The sequence below is a fragment of the Palaemon carinicauda genome, chromosome 26 (assembly GCF_036898095.1).
Source record: "Palaemon carinicauda isolate YSFRI2023 chromosome 26, ASM3689809v2, whole genome shotgun sequence".
Taxonomy (NCBI): Eukaryota; Metazoa; Arthropoda; class Malacostraca; order Decapoda; family Palaemonidae; genus Palaemon; species Palaemon carinicauda.
The window spans coordinates 101,745,198-101,766,023 of NC_090750.1; the positions used below are offsets into that span (position 1 = coordinate 101,745,198).

Consider the following 20,826-nt stretch of genomic DNA (forward strand, 5'->3'; position numbering starts at 1 on the left):
ATGTTATATTGGCCGCACTACGACAACCCTCATGAGGAGACTTCAAGCTCACTGCAATAATAGGGCCATACATCAATATTTCATTTATGCACATGACAAGAAACCTCCATTAAATTACTTTATCAAGGATGTTCCCAAGTTGTTTTGGGGACACCATTGCACAAGATCACCTTACTCGCCAATAATCCCCTTTGACTTGGATCTTCCCACTCTCAGAGACCAATCCGTGACTGAGTTTTCCGAGACTTCATTATCTTCTGCCTTTGTTGTGCTTGAAAGGTTGTTGCAGTCCCTTCTGCTGTGGCATAAGTAAGCAGTGCCGGATGTTACCCCCTTCCAGCCTGGCCAGGGTGCAGTCACCCTCACCTCTTGGTTACAGTACTGTATTCTCCTGTACGTGTATACAGCGGTGCCCTCTAGGCCGCAGTAGCAAACTTATTGTTTGGTTCTCGCTTAGTGAGTAGTACTCTCCTGGGTGCACATTCCTATGCACTTACGTGCTTATGTTCACTTGTGGTCATCTAGGTACGCTCCTATGCGCTCACGAGCTTCAGTGGTCATCTAGAAGCAATAGTGAACCTGAGCATTCACGGTCTCCCAGAAAGGCATACATTATAAATATAGTACACTTTTGTTTGTGTGCATACCTCTCCGAAAGAACCCATCTGTTTGCGGGTGATCCTTAATTCGCGATCAGTCTTAACATGACCAGAGGCGTTCATCAACCTTAGAAAAGCGACCGAAGGATAACAGTCCACAGGTCCTCCTGGTGTGAGCACGTGAGGCCTTCAGCAGTGCTGGCCTTCAACCAGTCACTCTAGGCTTATACTGGGTCAAAGGGCACCTCCAAGGCTGCAAAGGAAGAGAGCCTCTTGGCTGTAACCTCCTCATTGGAAGACTGGCCAGGAAATGAGTCGAACTTCGATGACCTGTGTATCGTTCCGACTCTCCCCATATTAGTCTTGAGAGATGAGTCAAGAGACATAGATGAGATTACTTAAGACTTATGGCCTGCTCTAGTTGGAGCAGAAAACCCAGAGTCTAAAGCAACCTTCTTAAGGGTCCTTGCCATTATATGGAAAATGATCAGCTTTGGGGAAGCTACCAGGGTTCTGGTCAAGATGGGCAAGACCTCCATTGGCAGCTTATTATTAGGGCCCCACAGGGCTCAAGACCCACCTTGGAACTTCCCTGGTCTGATCTGGCACTCAAAGGAATTTTTCCAGAGCAAGTCATTCTAATCATCATCATCTCCTCCTACACCTATTGACACAAAGGACCTCTGTTAGATTTTGCCAGTTATCTCTATCTTGAGCTTTTAAATCAATACTTGTCCATTCATCATCTCCTACTTGCAGCTTCATAGTCCTCAGTCATGTAGGCCTCGGTCTTCAAAGTCTTCTAGTGCCTTGTGGAGTCCAGTTGTTCCAATAGTCTAATAAAATTCTGCCACCAGCACTCTTGGCAGAAGAGATTTTATGAACCCATGAAAAACAGTCCTGTTCGGTTTATTGCTGGAAACACTAAGGTCAGAGCCTATGACCCAGTGCTTGGCTTAATGCCTAAATTTTATATTCAATTTCTATACCCATCTACAGTAATTATTTTGTACAATACATAGGTGAAAAAAGACTAACAAGTCAATCACCCACCTCATATGATAAGATCCCAAGGGAAGGAGCTAAATGCCTATCATGGTTATTCTGCTAAGGGACCTGGTTGATGGTCCCCCTATTCTACCCAATTTCCCCTCATAGGTGCCACGAATGCGATGAGCCGAGCACCATTTACAAATGAAATGGCCTTTGTTTCTGGTATTGTCTTATGAACACCCTATGCCTGGATTAACCCGTAAAACTCTGGATGTCTTGAAATTGCACACTGTATTAGCTAAAAATGCTAATGATGAAGGAATTTTTCTCACCATGGGTTTTAGCAATGCAGTGAGGATTAGCTTTTTTGATGAGGGAAGCACTCCCTAATAGGATGTTGTCCAGTTCAGACCTTATATTAGAAAAAAAGTAATTTCTCCAGGACCGAGAAGGATCAGGTTAGATGATGGCGAGACCTGCTTTGCAGTGGCCCCTGTCTCCTGCTTCAGACTCCCTCCTGGTCACCATTGCTGTTTCAACCCATCATCATCTTGTCCGTCCTTTGTGTCCGTGACGATACAGCAGATGTAGCAGCCTTCTACAAATATGATCCAGCAGAAAAGGACTTGAGAAACAGAGTTCCTTCTATAGATTTGGATTACTGCAGATATAATTACTGGGTAATCATATCTATATTTCTGTAAAACAGAAATATAGAGGCTTTTCATATTTAATTAAAAAAAATAGAAGTTCCAGAGTCAGAATCAAAAGATTGCCAGGTGTTGGGGAGAAAGAGCTCACAAAACCCTTGCAGTTCTATGAATCCTTCAAACTCCTTTGGCTAAATCCCTAAAAAGGGTCGCATTTTCTGTGGAGAGTGGAATCCCCTTTCAGCATCATATCTCTCATCAATTGAAACCCCCTCGTAACCATTTTGCCTAGGAAGGATGTCTTCTGGCTTGCCACTGTCATCCTAACCATAGTTACTTCAAAAAGGGCATGATAGAGGAGCAACTCCCCAGCATCTGAAACTACTTTGACTGTTAGAGCAGCCATGTGCATCACAAGTAACACCTCTTTATGTATGAGCTGGGGACAAGCCTTAATACCTTAAGGTGAGTTGGGAAAGTCCTTGAATTACTTCATTGAAGGAAATATTAATACTCTTAAAGCAAAACATGTTTGTGCGAGGCTAGTAGAACCTGTGTCAGGTTGCCTAGGTGTTATCCACCGAGTCCTACTCCTCTATATCCATTGCAGAACTCGTTCCCACCAACTCCCCCCAATATTGAATCCATAGGTTACATGAACAAGCTAACTCCCAATGGAGTTTTCCCTGAACTTGAAAGCACGAAGGTCCCAAAGCGACTTGGTCTCAATTATTTTGACAATAACCCAGGCGTCCACAAGAGACCCAAGCTGGCAGATGCCAGAAGGTACAATAGCTTGCCCAGCAGGAACCTGAGCTGGAGCTTTACTAGCAAGAAAGCCAAACCCAAGGTGGTTAAGTACAAAATCTTAGTAAAATTTTTTCACCCAATTTGAAAGTAGAAAAAGCATCCAATCTTAAATATGCTGCTAATGGGTATTTGTTCTTTGCTATTATAACCCATGGCCTGTAGATAGGGCAATTAGCAGTTTCCCAAGCTCTTATTTTATTATGGAAAAAAATGAAAACAATAGTAGAATATGCATCAAGACCATCATCCACCCCTAAGAATTAACCCTTTTACCCCCGGGGTATTTGGAAATTTCCAACCCTTAACCCCCAAGGGGTTATTTTTTTCCCAGCACATTTTGCAGTATATTTTTTTAAAATTGCTCTAACAGCCTTAATTTTTGTCATAGAGAGGTCAGGTTGGTCTCATTCTCTTGGAAAATGCCTGAATTTTCTCAAAAAATTATCAAAAAATCTGAAAAATGTTATTTTTATTAATAAAATAAATTTTTGAATATACTTACCCGGTGATCATATAGCTGCAACTCTGTTGCTCAACAGAAAAACCTACGGTCAAAATACGCCAGCGATCGCTATGCAGGTGGGGGTGTACATCAACAGCGCCATCTGTCGAGCAGGTACTTAGTACTCCAAGTAAACAAAGAACCAATTTTCTCCTCGGTCCACTGGGTCTCTATTGGGGAGGAAGGGAGGGTCCTTTAATATATGATCACCGGGTAAGTATATTCAAAAATTTATTTTATTAATAAAAATAACATTTTTCAATATTAAACTTAGCCGGTGATCATATAGCTGATTCACACCCAGGGGGGTGGGTAGAGACCAGCATTACATGTTTACATTATTATGAGCTAAGTATTTTGTATTTCATTTTAGCAGTTATTCAAAATAACAAACATAAAATAAATAAGTACCTGGTAAGGAAGTCGACTTGAACAATTACTCTGCCTTTTTAAGTACAGTACGTCTTCCTTACGGAGCCTCGCGATCCTCTTAGGATGCTGAGCGACCCCTAGGATCTGAAGTATCAAGGGTTGCAACCCATACAACAGGACCTCATCAAAACCTCTAATCTAGGCACTTCTCAATAAATGACTTTGACCACCCGCCAAATCAAGTAGGATGCGAAAGGCTTCTTAGCCTTCCGGACAACCCAAAAACAATAATAAAACATTTCAAGAGAAAGATTAAAAAGGTTATGGAATTAGGGAATTGTAGTGGTTGAGCCCTCACCCACTACTGCACTCGTTGCTACGAATGGTCCCAGAGTGTAGCAGTTCTCGTAAAGAGACTGGACATTCTTAAGATAAAAAGACGCGAACACTGATTTGCTTTTCCAATAAGTTGCGTCGATTATACTTTGCAGAGATCTATTTTGTTTAAAGGCCACGGAAGTTGCGACAGCTCTAACTTCGTGTGTCCTTACCTTCAGCAAAGCTTGGTCTTCCTCATTCAGATGGGAATGAGCTTCTCGTATTAACAGTCTGATAAAATAGGATAAAGCATTCTTTGACATAGGCAAAGATGGATTCTTAACTGAACACCATAAAGCTTCAGACGGGCCTCGTAAAGGTTTTTAAATAGAACTTAAGAGCTCTTACAGGACATAAGACTCTTTCTAGTTCATTTCCAACCATACGATAAGTTTGGAATATCGAACGATATTGGTCAAGGCCGAGAAGGCAGCTCGTGTTTGGCTAGAAAACCAAGTTGTAGAACATGTAGCCGTTTCGGATGAGAATCCGATGTTCTTGCTGAAGGCATGAATCTCACTGACTCTTTTAGCTGTGGCTAAGCATATCAGGAAAAGAGTCTTAAAGGTGAGATCTTTCAGGGAGGCTGATTGTAGCGGTTCGAACCTGTCTGACATAAGGAATCTTAGTACCACGTCTAAATTCCAACCAGGTGTAACCAAACGACGCTCCTTCGTGGTCTCAAAAGACTTAAGGAGGTCCTGTAGATCTTTATTGTTGGAAAGATCTAAGCCTCTGTGACGGAAGACTGATGCCAACATGCTTCTGTAACCCTTGATAGTGGGAGCTGAAAGAGATCGTTCTTTCCTCAGATATAAGAGAAAGTCAGCTATTTGAGTTACAGAGGTACTGGTCGAGGATACGGATACTGACTTGCACCAGTTTCGGAAGATTTCCCACTTCGATTGGTAGACTCTAAGGGTGGATGTTCTCCTTGCTCTAGCAATCGCTCTGGTTGCCTCCTTCGAAAAGCCTCTAGCTCTCGAGAGTCTTTCGATAGTCTGAAGGCAGTCAGACGAAGAGCGTGGAGGCCTTGGTGTACCTTCTTTACGCGTGGCTGACGTAGAAGGTCCACCCTTAGGGGAAGTGTTCTGGGAACGTCTACTAGCCATCGAAGTACCTCGGTGAGCCATTCTCTCGCGGGCCAGAGGGAAGCAACTAGCGTCAACCTTGTCCCTTCGTGAGAGGCGAACTTCTGCAGTACCTTGTTGACAATCTTGAACGGAGGGAATGCATATAGATCTAGATGTGACCAATCTAGTAGAAAGGCATCTATATGAACTGCTGCTGGGTCCGGGATTGGTGAGCAAAATATTGGGAGCCTCTTGGTCATCGAGGTTGCGAAGAGATCTATGGTTGGCTGGCCCCAGGTGGCCCAAAGTCTCTTGCATACATCCTTGTGGAGGGTCCATTCTGTTGGAATTATTTGTCCCTTCCGACTGAGACAATCTGCCATGACATTCAAGTTGCCTTGGATGAACCTCGTTACTAGTGAAATGTCTAGACCTTTTGACCAGGTGAGGAGGTCCCTTGCGATCTCGTACAATGTCAGAGAGTAGGTCCCTCCTTGCTTGGAGATGTACGCCAAAGCCGTGGTGTTGTCCGAGTTCACCTCCACCACTTTGCCTTGAAGGAGAGACCTGAAGCTTTCCAGGTCAGACGTACTGCCAGTAGCTCCTTGCAGTTGAAATGCATTGTCCTTTGACTCGAGTTCCATAATCCCGAGCATTCCCTACCGTCTAATGTCGCACCCCAGCCTACGTCCGATGCGTCCGAGAAGAGAACGTGGTTGGGAGTCTGAACAGTCAGGGGAAGACCCTCTCTAAGGTTGATATAGTCCTTTCACCAAGTCAGACAAGACTTTATCTTTCCGGAAACCGGGATCGAGACCGCTTCTAGCGTCTTGTCCTTTTTCCAGTGAAAAGCTAGATGGTATAGAAGAGGACGGAGGTGTAGTCTTCCTAGTGACACAAATTGATCCACGGATGACAGTGTCCCTACCAGACTCATCCACAGCCTGACTGGGCAGCGTTCCTTCTTCAGCATCTTCTGGATGGATAGCAGGGCTGGGGGTTGATCGTCTTGTTCAGCAACGTCCTCATCAGAGGGTTCCTCATCCGAAACTGATGAGGAAACGGCAACGGAGTGGGCAACGTCTGACTCGCTGAATCCGGTCGCACTGGTGGATGCGTGACGGAGCCGGACGCAATATCATGGCACTGCTGCACAGTCTGTGAACTGTCAACAACCATGGGTGCGCGAGGAAGTACAGCGTCAACCCGAAACTGTCTAGACTGTCTGGGTTGTGCAGTCAACACCCTACCGGGTTGCTGAGGTTGACGCACTGCGTCACAACAAGTCACCTCTGCTGGTTGTTGAACGTCTTCCTAGTGACACACTGAACGTCAACAACCACCTCCGAGCGTCGCTTAACGTCAACGTGCGACTGGCAACCCACACTGGGTCGCATCGGTGGAGGAACCACCTCAACTGGCAGACGCGAGTAGGATACCTCAGCGTCAACAGGGCGCACAACCAACCGGTTGGAAGGTTGTTGGCCAGAAGGTTCTTCTCCGCATTTAAGTCCTCTATCAAGGACACAAGCTTGGACTGCATGTCTTGCAGCAAAGCCCATTTAGGGTCTACGGGAGCAGGTGTGGCAACAGACGGGGTTAGCGACTGAGGCGGAACCATTTACCATCCCTGGAAGCCTTGTTATGTGTGACATAATAGTACAGCAAAACTTCAAAGGCTCGACAAAAGTTGAGAAGTTGACCTGTAAACAACTTGGAGCGTCTCCTGGCTAGGCGCCAGGGCGAGTCTACCAGAATTGAGAAGTCTATCTGGGCAGAGGCATGAACTCCCAAGCCGAGAACTTCTCTCGTGTCCTATCAGACTCTCGCTCTATAAGCCAGTTTAAAAGAAGGGAAATCAAAGGCTGTATCCCTAAAACTCCTCCTGGTGCAAAAACCAGTCGCCTAGCCAACGTAACGCTCTCTAGGAGAGCGAGAGAGCACTAGCTTAACAACAACGGCTTCGAAGTAGCTAGGCCTAGTGTAAGTTCTGACGTTTAGGCGAACGAGGAGCAGCAGTTACAAGATCCGGACGAAGATCCTTAAAAAATCATCATGATTTAATTAAAGTCCATAGGAGGCTAAGCAGCTTAAGGCTCCTCTCCAAATGACAGAGTCCTCAAAGGAATATCAGTAGGAGGGAGAACAGCACTTTCTCATCTACAGGAACCTTGTCCGATAAAAGCTAGGTTATCTCAGTGAGTCTCTCACTGGTGCATTAGTAGCAGACCAGAAGGCAACGTCATGTAACTGCTTGACAGTCTGTGAACTGTCAACAACTGAACTGTCAACCACAACAGGAGTGTGAGGACATACAGCACTGGTGCATTAGTAGCAGACCAGGAGGCAATGTCATGTAACTGCTTGACAGTCTGTGAACTGTCAACAACTGAACTGTCAACCACAACAGGTGCGTGAGGACATACAGTGTTCACTCGAGACTGCTTTGACTGTCTATACTGAGCAGTCAAAACAACTCTAGAATGCGGAGGTTGACGCACCGCGTCAAAACAAAACAACTTAGGTTGTTGTTGTAGCTCGCGAACGTCAACGGAGGGTTCCGTGCGTCGCTGAACGTCAACATGCGGCTGGCAGGGTACACTGCGCATGGGTGGCGGGACTCTCACAGCTGGAGTGCGGGAGAAGGTAGCCTCAGCGTCAACTGAACGCACAACCGTGGTTGGTTGTAGGCTAACGGGTGCAGCGTCAACCTTCTCCGCACGAAAGTCCTGCATTAAAGATGTTAACTGTGTCTGCATGGTCTGCAGCAAAGACCACTTAGGGTCTACAGTAGCAGCAACAGACGGTGTTACTGCCTGTTGCGGTACCGCTTTGCCTCTCTTAGGAGGTGAGCAGTCGTCGGAAGACTGCAGCGAGTCCGAACTGACCCAGTGGCTACAACTGGGCCGTTGGACTTGTGCGGAAGGGACCGACTTGCGCTTAATAAGCTGCGAGACCTTGGTCCATGGTTTCTTACGAGAAACCTCTTCCGCAGACGAGAAGTAAATGGGCTCTCTCGTCTTTGTGTGGGTGGGGCGATCTTGGGTAGATACGCCCGAAACCACGGAGGGAAACGTCTGTTCGTTGATCAAGGCCTGACGAACCCATAAGTCGTTCGACATTACTTCTCCCCTGGGCTTGGGAGCTTGCAAGAGGTCCCGGACTAGGTGAACGACAGGCACGAACAGACGAACCCTCGGACGCAACACTGTAACACTTTGCGCATATCACTTTATCACTTCGATTTTCTGTTTTGCACTTATTTCACTGAAATCGAAACTTTTACTGATTTCTACCTGAAACACGCAATTCTACCCTTCATTAAAAGGTAGTAATTGCGAAAACAGTCGTATAATGCAGCTCATTAATACTAGCAAAAACAGAAAACATATACTGTATAAAGATAAAGAATTCAGTGGCTGGTGGCTGGGAAAGAGACTAAACACTAGTTCAAATAAACTCCGTTTACAATCTCTCACCGCACATAGCCTGGGGACAAGAATAAAACCCTAGAAACGTTTTACCTTCTTCCCCGTACAGCGACTAGGGAGGAGAGTAACACGAGAACAACGTTACCCGCTTGAACGGAACGTTTTTTTTTTTTTTTTTTTTTTTTCTCTCTCCTCTCTCTCCCTCCGTCTCTATCTCTCTCTCTTGATTCGCACCTGAGAGAAGAGCCCAATTATATATCGTCGAAAAAAAAACATGTTATTTGACTAAAGGAAAAAACTGAAAGGTTTTCCAAATAAAAAGTTCCTTTAATTTAGAATTTAAACCATTTAAGCTAAGAAAGAATGAACGAAAAGTCAGAATCGATTTACTCTTACTGCAAAGTGAAACCGTGATACACTCTCTCTCTATCGTAACGATAGAGCGCATGTTGAACGTCCTGAACGTCAACAACTGCGTAGTCTAAAAAACTAAACGTTAGTTCATCTTTGAAAACAGTACGAAGACTATCAAAGAAATTCTTTCATAAAACATTAAATTTAAAAAGTTTTAAATTCTTTAAAGGCTAAATACGATATAACGGGCTCAACGTTGATTAACTTCGGTTCCAAGTTAGGACCGCCTACTATCAGGAAAGGTCGCATATAAACAAAACATAAAAATTTATTTTTATATGTTTATAATAAATGGAAAGTTAATCGAAGAGGCCTAATAAAGGCGGAGAGATATAAAATATATAGATCTATAACGTGTTAAGCAAAATTACTAAAAACCTAAACACACTTCCGTCTAAGGGAAGGGTCGGCCATTTAAAAGTTAAAGAGAGTCCATACTCTCTTTGTCACCATAATTAAATCTATCCAAAACGAGTTCAAGTTTTGAGATGAAGATAAAACCCCTGCATAGCGAAAGCTCAAAACTAGAATAGTGTACTTCACCAAATAGTTGTGAAAACAAATCCAGTTAGTAACAGCGTATTAGTAGGTCTTGTCAGTAGCCCGACAGAGAGAAAATTGGTTCTTTGTTTACTTGGAGTACTAAGTACCTGCTCGACAGATGGCGCTGTTGATGTACACCCCCACCTGCATAGCGATCGCTGGCGTATTTTGACCGTAGGTTTTTCTGTCGAGCAACAGAGTTGCAGCTATATGATCACCGGCTAAGTTTAATATTGAAAAACAAATTTTTATAGCATTTTTTTGCAAGGACGTACCGGTACGTCCATGGGGGTAAAGGGATGGCTTTTGTGAAACGTACCAGTACGTCCTTTGGGGGTAAAAGGGTTAAGAATTAGATAATGATAAATTCAAAACCTTATAAACTGTACTGAACTTGGTTGATCTACAATCCCTTCAATCGACATGAGCGCACAATACTATCGTTTACCGCTCCAACGATTGGTTGAAAGATGGTTGCTGGGAGAGGAACAAGTGCCTGGGCAAGCATGTTAGTCTTGGTTCTCGGTGGATGACGTATCATCAGTTAGCAGACAAATTCAGCATTGGAGGTGCCTGAACATGTAGGCCTCCCTTAATTGCACCAAGTTTGTGTTTTGCATGTACACTGGCCCGAGGGCAGGGCAGACAATATTATTTTGGTAGATAATGATACTGGATTCCATTCAATCCTTAACAGGAAAGACCTTGCTGGTTGTATTCGATTCCCTGTTCTAGCCTTAACAGGATAAGTTCTTGGGGGGTGACACCAACCTAACACCAAAAAAAATTATTAAAACATTATTTTATTCATTCATTAAATTTTTTAATAGATACAATTCATCAAATAAGATGTGTTTAAGCACAAATCCTTTAAACCATCCCAGAATTAATAACCTCTCAACAAAACAAAATGAAACATCGTACGGATTTCTATCTTTATATTTTTATTTTATGTCAACCATGAAATAACACGAGAAAAATATTCACTAGTTTGTATGAAAGATCAAGACATCACATGTAATACTTAATATTACTTAGATGTGTAACCATTCTAAGAAACCACTTTATGATTTTGGTTACACAAATCTAAAATGACATACAGTATAAATAAATAAATTTACTCTTTTACACTTAATGGAAATACTTCCCTGAAATTAATATATACATAAACCCCCTCTAATAAATACTGACTTACAAAACACTTATACGATAATAAAATCCCAAGCTCTATTTCAAGATAGTCCTCTTCTGAAGTCATCACTTTTTTGTGATAACTTAGATATGGTTATTACATCATCCTTACTGTATTGAGGATGATGATAATGTACAGTAGTTATAAACACTAATCTAAAAAGAATGTTTTCTCAAGTGCACACTCACTCACTCTCTCTCTCTCTCAAAAAATAAACAGCCCAGTACAACTGGTAAAATTCTTTTTATGCCAAATACAAGGATACCATAAAGAAAAAATTATGGGAACAGCTGAAGCATTTAAAATTAAATTAGATATTTTACTAAACAAAAAAAATCCCTAAAATGCTCATCTGTGAGACTAATGTATAGCGATATATGGATTTAAAAATATAGTGTTATTAGATATCATACTATTTTCTGAAACAAGGCAGTAATGCTGTAATGTATTTATTGTACACAAGACATTATTGAACCCTCGCATCCACACCTCACTTTGGCCTAACCAAAAACTATTCTATACTTTTTCAGCGCTAATGACTGAAAAGTTGAACGTAAAGCTATCATTTATAATACCCTGCATTTGGGAATACCTGAACATTTTAACTGAATTTTTCCAAAGTTTCCTGAAGTGGTGCTAACGATTCTCTGAAAAACAGCGAGAATTACGATGCTCAATGACCTCGCCATAATCCAATTCTAAAATAGAGAAACTTAAATCATATATTTTAAAATATTCTATGCCAGTTATAGTAAGAAAAATATGACAGCAATAAATGTGTATTAATTACTAAAACATTATTTATAACCTTTTGTAGTATGGAAAAGATGCATAACATTCACTAAATGTCCTTATGATGTTTTCTTAAGGAAAATAGGTCAGTAGTACATATATATCTATTACCATATTCATACATATGCCTTTTGTGGCTTATTAATTCACCCCCAATATCTTTTACCACTTAATGCCGAGGAAATTTTATTTCAAGATCATAATTGCCTTTGCACAAAAATAAAACTTTATCAGACAATTAAATAGAACTATAGTTATTCTCCTATTTTTGGTAGTACATGGTCATATTGCAACATTATATTTCAAGTGGTTTCTTCAATACAAGTAAATTTTTTGCCTTTTCATCATTCCAAAATAATTCAGTCGTAACTTCATGACAAAAGATATACAGCAGTAGTTTGACATAAATTAGATGAAATAGTCCTAACCCCATGACAAAAGATATAGTATTTTGTCATACAGTAACTACATAAAATACAGTGGATTGTTTCAATAGAAACCATGCTATCTATGGAGTAAGTATTAGTTTTTATCAATTTCAAATATATTTTCTTTATTTTAAAACATCACTTAAACTGCAGTCTTTGGTTTCCAAATGTTTGTTACCATCACCAGTACACTTATAGCAAATATTACCATGCAAGTCAATAAAATAACCTAATGAATAATTATATCCAGCAAAAATTATCTTGACAGTAAATGGATTGAATGACAAACTATATTTTCTTAAATAACAAGGTTTCATATTTATGAATTCTTGATATCAGACCGAAGGGTGTAGATTTATCCTTTATGCTCACTGACAAGCCTTTGTTTATTTTCCACATTGGTGTTAAAATTTCGCAATACTAAACATACACAATTACAGTGTATCAAATGACTAGTTTTTTATTAGGATATTATCAGTACCTCATCTGTTTTCCCAAAGATTTTTATCGACAGCAAAGTCGTGTGTCTTGAATACTGGTCTTTATCGCTGAATGAATGTAACAACCCTATCTTGTGTAGAGAAAAAACTATGTTATATATATTAATGGCAGTGTTATGAAGAATCTCTTCTTCTAAGAGATTACACATTAGTGTTAGCACCATAGCTAGAAATTTCCCAGGTAAGTTTTTTTTTTCCACAAGTGAATCTGTTGGCACTAAAATTACCTAACAATTTTTTGGTGAACTTGCAAAGCTACATCAGGAAAGGAAAAGACAATCCTAAAAATTATTTTTTTTTATCACAGAAATGTGACTTTCCCAGATAATCTATATAAAAATACTTGTAAGCTAGTAAACAATTACTGTACAACACTCTAAAACTATATGAAATTCACGAGAGTCTGTGCTTGATTTTGAATATACTGTACTGTAGTTGGTTCTTACACTGACCTATGGTATTAAGGTAGAGTAAATATATTACATGTGAATACAAGATTACTGTACCAACAGAAAAGTCGGAAGCTTCAGCATTTACCAGTCTTTACCAAATATATTTATACTTGAATAAAACAACGAAGTTAACAAGTCTCATTAAAAAATATCCTCACAGGAGAGTTCATCAAAAAAAAAAAATTTCATCTACAACTCTCTAAGTAGTACACAAGGTGTAACAGATTGTGAAGGAAATAACTAATACCAAATATAATTGATAAAACAATAAATTTTCTCACTTTAAAAAAAAGTATGCATAAAGAAAATTACAAACAGAATTTCAGACGGGTCGCCAAAGTGGAAACTTCCGCCAACAGAAACTTAAGTTTCAGAACCAAATCAAATTAAATTTTACACTTATCAAATCTAAACAAAACATTAAACTTGTTATCATTCTTAATTGATTATGGCTGATTAGCCATTTGTAGTTACTGTATTTACATGTCTTCATAAAGGCAAATGCTCAAGTTTCTGCTCAACAAAATTACTCTAAGTCACGAAGATTTATAGTTGACTGTGGATCCGTGGATGGGTCTGTTAACAACTCATGACCCATTAAAGCTTCTTGGTACAACTCGCTCCCAACACAATCATCCTAAAAGAAAATTAAGTTATTACCCGAAAGTAAAGCTCATGTATATCATTTATACTCTATACTGTAAATTATTTATACTCTGGAAGTGCTGAAAAGGTCAAAGTGAAGATAGACCTGCTAGCCTAGGTGGAGTCACCACAAAATTGTTGCTTAACAATGTCTAGTTTTAAGTAAACATATACCAAGTTAATATTAAACCATGGAACCTAAAGAAATAAGAAGGATCTATCATTCAAGTGAATATTAAAAACAATATAAATTACTGTTTTATATTACAAAAGGCAAATTATTATTGATCAGGCCTACGTTCGCTCATATTGGTACTTTCCCCATTCAGTGTGCTAGGGACAAGTACTGGCTTGCCATCAAAAGTGTGAAATTATGGCGACTACTGATGCGCAATAGACTACTGTACTGTTCAGTATTTCTGATATCCATGATGGTGTGTATAAATAATATTCAACACTAAATAACCAGTGTAAATAGACAGTCACTAAAAATTGACGTACATACTGTCCAATTATATGAACTATTACTTCCCGATGTAAAACAAAGTTAAACTAGAAAATGAAAAATTCAGAATAACTCCATCACTACATGACTGATAATTGAAATGTTATTTCTACATACTTGCAAGAGAGCCGACTGAAGATGTGAAACAGAAGAAAGAGTAACGGCAGATGCTGACAAAACTACATCATTTGTAAAGTTAACCACTTCACCACCTGCAAAAATCAAAATGCATATTAGAAATAACATTTTTAATGTCTAAAAAAACATCTCTATATATTATCAGAAAACATAAGCAGGAAAGTTCCAAACATTGTAGCAAATTTAAGTCCCTCAATCATAAAATGTGAAGATTCACGTTGAAGAAACTACAATAGGTCACTTTGCTTGCGTTACAAAGATACCTTGCCACAAAGGAATTTCTCTACTTCTGTTGTTGACTTCTCTGGCTTGAGGACATAACTTATTTTACCCATTTCCTCAAACCTGCTCTTAACGGTTATGCTTAGGCAATCCTGTTAGTCTATACAGTATTTTCTACATTGTATTACATACATTTTTGTCTATGTTATTGCTGACGTGATCCTTTCCCACTCTTCTAGTCCTACCTCTTCCTGTCAATTTTCATATATACACTCATTAGCTCTAGGATGCCATGTTCTTTAATTCATCTTAGAAAACTGCTTGCCATTCTTACATGTTCCCTAAACTTTCCCACTTTTAATTTTTGCAAGTGCTCTTTCATTCTCTCCATTCATTTTCAAAAACAGTCTCATTTCTTTTTCTCTACTTTGACCAAATATGGTTTTGTGCTTTGTACACATGTACAGTTATCACTGCACTGTAATGCTTAAAATCACAAATTTTAAGTCAGTAATTTGTATTTTTGCTAACTATACAAACCTGAGTCATTTAAATAGGAGTAAATAACAGCATTGCTGATCTGGCTGGGTAAACAAAAGGCATCCTGTGTGAGATGCTAGTGGGAGTGTAGGGGCAGATTTCTCATCCTGATTCCACAACCATCTTAAAACTTATCATAGTTAATATACTTCACCTCCAAAGTTATTCACCATTATGTCTTACTACTATAGATGTTAGTTATTGTGCTTATAACCCATTTTTCAGTTATTAAAAAGCTGTTTCAAATATGTTATGCAATAGGTTTTCTTTATATTACACTGAGTAGTTTTCGCTAGTCTTGTACATAATTTATACAGCATTCACTTTATTTAATTATAGGCAATCAAAGACAGCAATATCTCTCTCATGTATCTGTAGTATCATAAAAAGTTTAGACTTATCAGGCAACAACAATTAAGGATAGCTTGGGTTCTTTTACTGTATATAGTGCTTACTTGAGTGAGTTGAATGACAGCCAAGTTCAGCCATTTTCTTTGCAAGATTTAACTGTTGTCTTTTTTTGGCCCGTTGTGACTGAATAAAATTCCCTAATGCATCTGTGCGTGCTGAACCTCCATTATCACTTGATACAGACTGCAGGTCTAAAGTCTCTACATCTGCTCCACCTGTGCCAGCTGTGCCACCAATAAGAGACTCGGGTATTCCAACATCCATGCTCTCTATACCATCGCTTGAACCTCTACCTTCCATCACAATAATTGGAGCAATATTATTGGCATCTGTAAAAAGAAAACAAAAAAGATAGACCTCAATAGGAAACTACACACTGCACAAGTTTCTATGACAAATTAAAAATTCTCAACACCAAGTTTGTGGTACATTGCTACAATATTTATATAACCATAACTATGAACTTATTGTAATACTGTACAGTATAAATTTTAGTTTTTATTCTTTAATCCCAAATAAATATTAATGGTAAACATTCATATCTGTAAAGACATATACATAAAGAAAATCCTAAAGTAATCATATACTCAAAACTGCATCTTAAACAGGCTACCGCAATAATCATAGCTGCTTCTTCACTATAAGGCAAACTAGCAAAAACAATGTCACAGTAACTTCCCTTTCTTACAATAAAGCAAAGTGTGCTGACATTACTTCAGAAAACAATTAGGATTGCAATTTGTCTAACAGCAGCACCTAAAGAGAAATTGACATTCAATCTGGAGGAAGGGAATCAATTTTGTAAAATAAATGTAGACTTACCAGAACTTATATCACCAGAACTAATATCACCATTGATAAGCTCAATACTAGAAAGAAGTGCTGTATGGGGATCAGATGAATGTGAAGTGGATGCAAATGTTGAAGACGGTATATGCGGATCCAGAGTTGATGAAGCTGATGATGATGTGCTGCCCGCAGTAAGTGGGAGGAGTGGATCCATCATTAAATCCTTATCACCTAACAATGTTATGTAATCTAACTGATTTGAGTCGGCTGCAGCTGTTGAGGAAAAAATATTAAATATTAGCATTTAAATGTAAACTGTCATTTATCATCAATCCTCATATTCAGTATTACAGTAATCCTTCTGTAGTTATACACAACCACCGTATAATTCCCCAACTTTTATAGGGCTATTATTCAGGATTTCTTCTTAAATTAGGAGAAAACTGGAGCAAAATACACATGTTGGACTTCTGAGTAAGAAGACACTGAAGGGAACAAATGGAAAGTAAGGCCTTGTTTTTAAACTTGCACAGATGAGAGCTAGTGGGTAATTTCTTAGTATAATTATAACAATTTTAACCCAGAGATTTCAAAAGGTACTTGCAAGAATCTATTATTATATAAGCATGTGTTGCTTGACATTGAAAACAAGGTTATTGCTTGCCATCCCGATGGTACTCTCTTTTCATCAATCCTATCTCCTGAATGTAGAAGTGTGGTTACTGAATCCCTCAACAGAAATTTTAGGTGAAAGTTAATGCAAGGTGCAAATTATAGGGGATGAAGTTAAACTCCAACAAAACTCAGTATGATTGGAAGTAGATAAAAGACACTAAATTGTCCCATCCCAAATCTTTTCATTGACTGTTACTTTAATTGAATTTTAAAATTCTAGGTGTTATCCTTGAGTGCTAATTCACTTTCAAGTACAGTGAATGTACCTCTGAATCAGCCTGTGAACAAATCATAGGTGAGACTGATTAGAAGTCTGGTAATTGTGAAGTCTCATCATATATTTGTTTCATTTGTAATCTTTTGCATTCAAATTGACTAAAGTCTTATAAGGGGGATTGAATCTATTGTTCTCTTGTGAAAATCTTTAGTCTTTTAAGATTTTTTGAGACATGTCTATCCTGAGGAAATGTTTTGAATATTTTTTCTGTCTGATCTCACCTTAACTTGTTGGACAAAAACCTGGTCTTATAACTACCTTACCGTTGATTTTGATAATCTGTGCCAATGCTGTTAATTCCTTTAATCCCTTTATATTTCACATTTAGATTTTCTTGCATAAAAGTGGTGTGATTGGTTTTATAGGTTAAAATGATACAAAATGGTGTGATTGTACTGATATGATTGATTAATTTGCATTATATAACACTGAATGGCCTTTGATACCCCAGTGCTTGGCTTAAGGCCTTAATTTTATATTCAATTCAATCTCTGCAGACCATACCAACCATACAAGGTATTCAGTTAATTCCACACAAGTCTTGCATTTTTTTTTATAAAGCTCAATGTTACAGTATTCTAGGAGATTCACTCTGACCGACCAAATTGTGGAATGACTTTCCCATCAAATAGAGGAAAAAGTGAAACTTCAGAAGTACAACTTCGTGCAAATGCTAGTAGGTTGAGTTGGTTGACATAAGTCTTCTATGTTTTATATGTTATTGATAATACTGAAATTCATCATAATATATTTTCTTTTTAGTTTTCTAGTATATTCTTTACTTCATTTCTTTCCTGCACTGAGTTTTTTCCTCTATTAGGGTCCTTAGAATTGTAACCTTTTGTTTTCCATTAGGGTTGTAGCTTGTCTAGTAACAATAAAACAACCCAGTGAGGAGCAATGCTCCCAAAAGTCAACTTGCACCATTTAGGTTATAGCTTTTTCTCAGATTACAAGGTTTCAATTGCAATAATGAGAAATAGCTCTTAATAATGCATAATTATTGTTGGGTAATTTAACCAGACTGGTTATTTCATATGTCTGAATTCTCACAGGTTACACAGCAGCCTAATTTATAACAAAATTGAGAGCAATTCTATGTTGACATATTATAGACAACCTATTTGCAACAAAATTAAAAGTTTATAGTACATAATTCTTCTGCCTTGATTTTGTATTAAACTTTCTCATACCTATGAAGCTTATTTACTATAAAACCACGAGTTTTATTAGATTATATCAACAATACTCACCCAATATTGTATGATTCTTGACCATGTGCTGACGAAGATTAAACTTTGAATTGTAACTTCTATCACAGCAATCAATAGGACAGTGGTAGGTAACCTTAGCGCTACTTTCTTTAGACTTTCCTTCATGTTTCTTCAGGTGCACATACAAACTACTCTTTGCTGTAAATTTGGCACTACAATCTGTAATTCAAAAGAGTAATTACAAAATAGCTTTAAGGCTGGAAAACAAAACAAAAAGTATAAACATTTCTTTATGCTGAATAATACTTATACTGTGCATCATACACTCAATAAAAAACTTTACGTGCTAGTTTAGTTCACACTTTCAACTACTAATACGTGCTGACAAAAATATTCAAAAATTCTTATTAGAAAAAATATTTTCTTTTAAATTTTCACCATACATACAGTTTAAGTACTTGGGGTCTGTTGTTGCAGCAAATGGTGGAGTGGAAGCAGATGTATGTCAGAGAGTGAATGAAGAATGCAAGGTTTTGGGGGCAGTTAAGGAAGTGGTAAAAAAAAAAAAAAAGAGGGTTGGGCATGAATGTAAAGATAGTTCTGTATGAGAAAGTGATTGTACCAACTGTGATGTATGGATCGGAGTTGTGGGGACTGAAAGTGACGGAGACAGAAATTGAATGTGTTTGAGATGAAATGCCTAAGGAGTATGGCTGGTGTATCTCAAGTAGATAGGGTTAGGAATGAAGTAGTGAGGGTGAGAACCGGTGTACGAAATGAGTTAGCAGCTAGAGTGGATATGAATGTGTTGAGGTGGTTTGGCCATGTTGAGAGAATGGAAAATGGCTGTCTGCTAAAGGAGGTGATGAATGCAAGAGTTGATGGGAGAAGTACAAGAGGAAGGCCAAGGTTTGGGTGGATGGATTTGGTGAAGAAAGCTCTGGTTGATAGGAGGATAGATGTGAGAGAGGCAAGAGAGCGTGCTAGAAATAGGAATGAATGGCGCGCGATTGTGACGCAGTTCCGGTAGGCCCTACTGCTTCCTCCGGTGCCCTGGAAGACCGCGGAGGTAGCAGCAGTAGGGGATTCAGCGTTATGAAGCTTCATCTGTGGTGGATAACGGGGGGAGGGTGGGCTGTGGCACCCCTAGCAGTACCAGCCGAACTCGGCTGAGTCCCTTGTCAGGCTGGGAGGAACGTAGAGAGGAGAGGTCCCCTTTTCTGTTTCATTGTTTGATGTCGGCTACCCCCAAAATTTGAGGGAAGTGCCTTGGTATATGTATGTATGTACATAGGTAGTTAAAATTGATGACCGAGCTATCTAATTTTTAGTGTATATATATTTTGGTACATACAGTACATACATATACCAAGGCACTTCCCCCAATTTTGGGGGGTAGCCGACATCAACAAATGAAACAAAACAAAAAAGGGGACCTCTACTCTCTACGTTCCTCCCAGCCTAACAAGGGACTCAACCGAGTTCAGCTGGTACTGCTAGGGTGCCACAGCCCACCCTCCCACATTATCCACCACAGATGAAGCTTCATAATGCTGAATCCCCTACTGCTGCTACCTCCGCGGTCATCTAAGGCATCGGAAGAAGCAGCAGGGCCTACCGGAACTGCGTCACAATCGCTCGCCATTCATTCCTATTTCTAGCACGCTCTCTTGCCTCTCTCACATCTTTCCTCCTATCACCCAGAGCTTTCTTCACTCCATCCATCCACCCAAACCTTGGCCTTCCTCTTGTACTTCTCCCATCAACTCTTGCATTCATCACCTTCTTTAGCAGACAGCCATTTTCCATTCTCTCAACATGGCCAAACCATCTCAACACATTCACATCCACTCAAGCTGCTAAATCATTTCTTATACCCATTCACACCCTCACTACTTCTTTCCTAACCCTATCTACTCGAGATACACCAGCCATACTCCTTAGACACTTCATCTCAAACACATTCAATTTCTGTCTCTTCATCACTTTCATTCCCCACAACTCCGATCCATACATCACAGTTGGTACAATCACTTTCTCATATAGAACTCTCTTTACATTCATGCCCAACCCTCTATTTTTTACTACTCCCTTAACTGCCCCCAACACTTTGCAACCTTCATTCACTCTCTGACGTACATCTGCTTCCACTCCACCATTTGCTGCAACAACAGACCTCAAGTACTTAAACTGATCCACCTCCTCAAGTAACTCTCCATTCAACCTTGCACCACCTTCCCTTCTCATACATCTCATAACCTTACTCTTACCTACATTAACT

At 39.4% G+C, this 20,826-nt stretch overlaps 1 protein-coding gene across 1 annotated transcript in view; it reads right to left on the reverse strand.

The window, feature by feature from the left end:
• Positions 1–10,698: 10,698 nt before the first annotated feature.
• LOC137619728 (uncharacterized) overlaps positions 10,699–20,826 on the reverse strand; it is a 28,323-nt gene continuing 18,195 nt past the window's right edge. The window contains exons 8-12 of the mRNA XM_068350029.1: positions 18,585–18,764; positions 16,413–16,652; positions 15,635–15,919; positions 14,397–14,491; positions 10,699–13,766 (exon numbers count right to left, since the gene is read on the reverse strand). Coding sequence (XP_068206130.1) covers positions 13,656–13,766; positions 14,397–14,491; positions 15,635–15,919; positions 16,413–16,652; positions 18,585–18,764 — 911 coding nt within the window. The 3' untranslated portion in view covers positions 10,699–13,655. The remainder of the gene's footprint in view (positions 13,767–14,396; positions 14,492–15,634; positions 15,920–16,412; positions 16,653–18,584; positions 18,765–20,826) is intronic.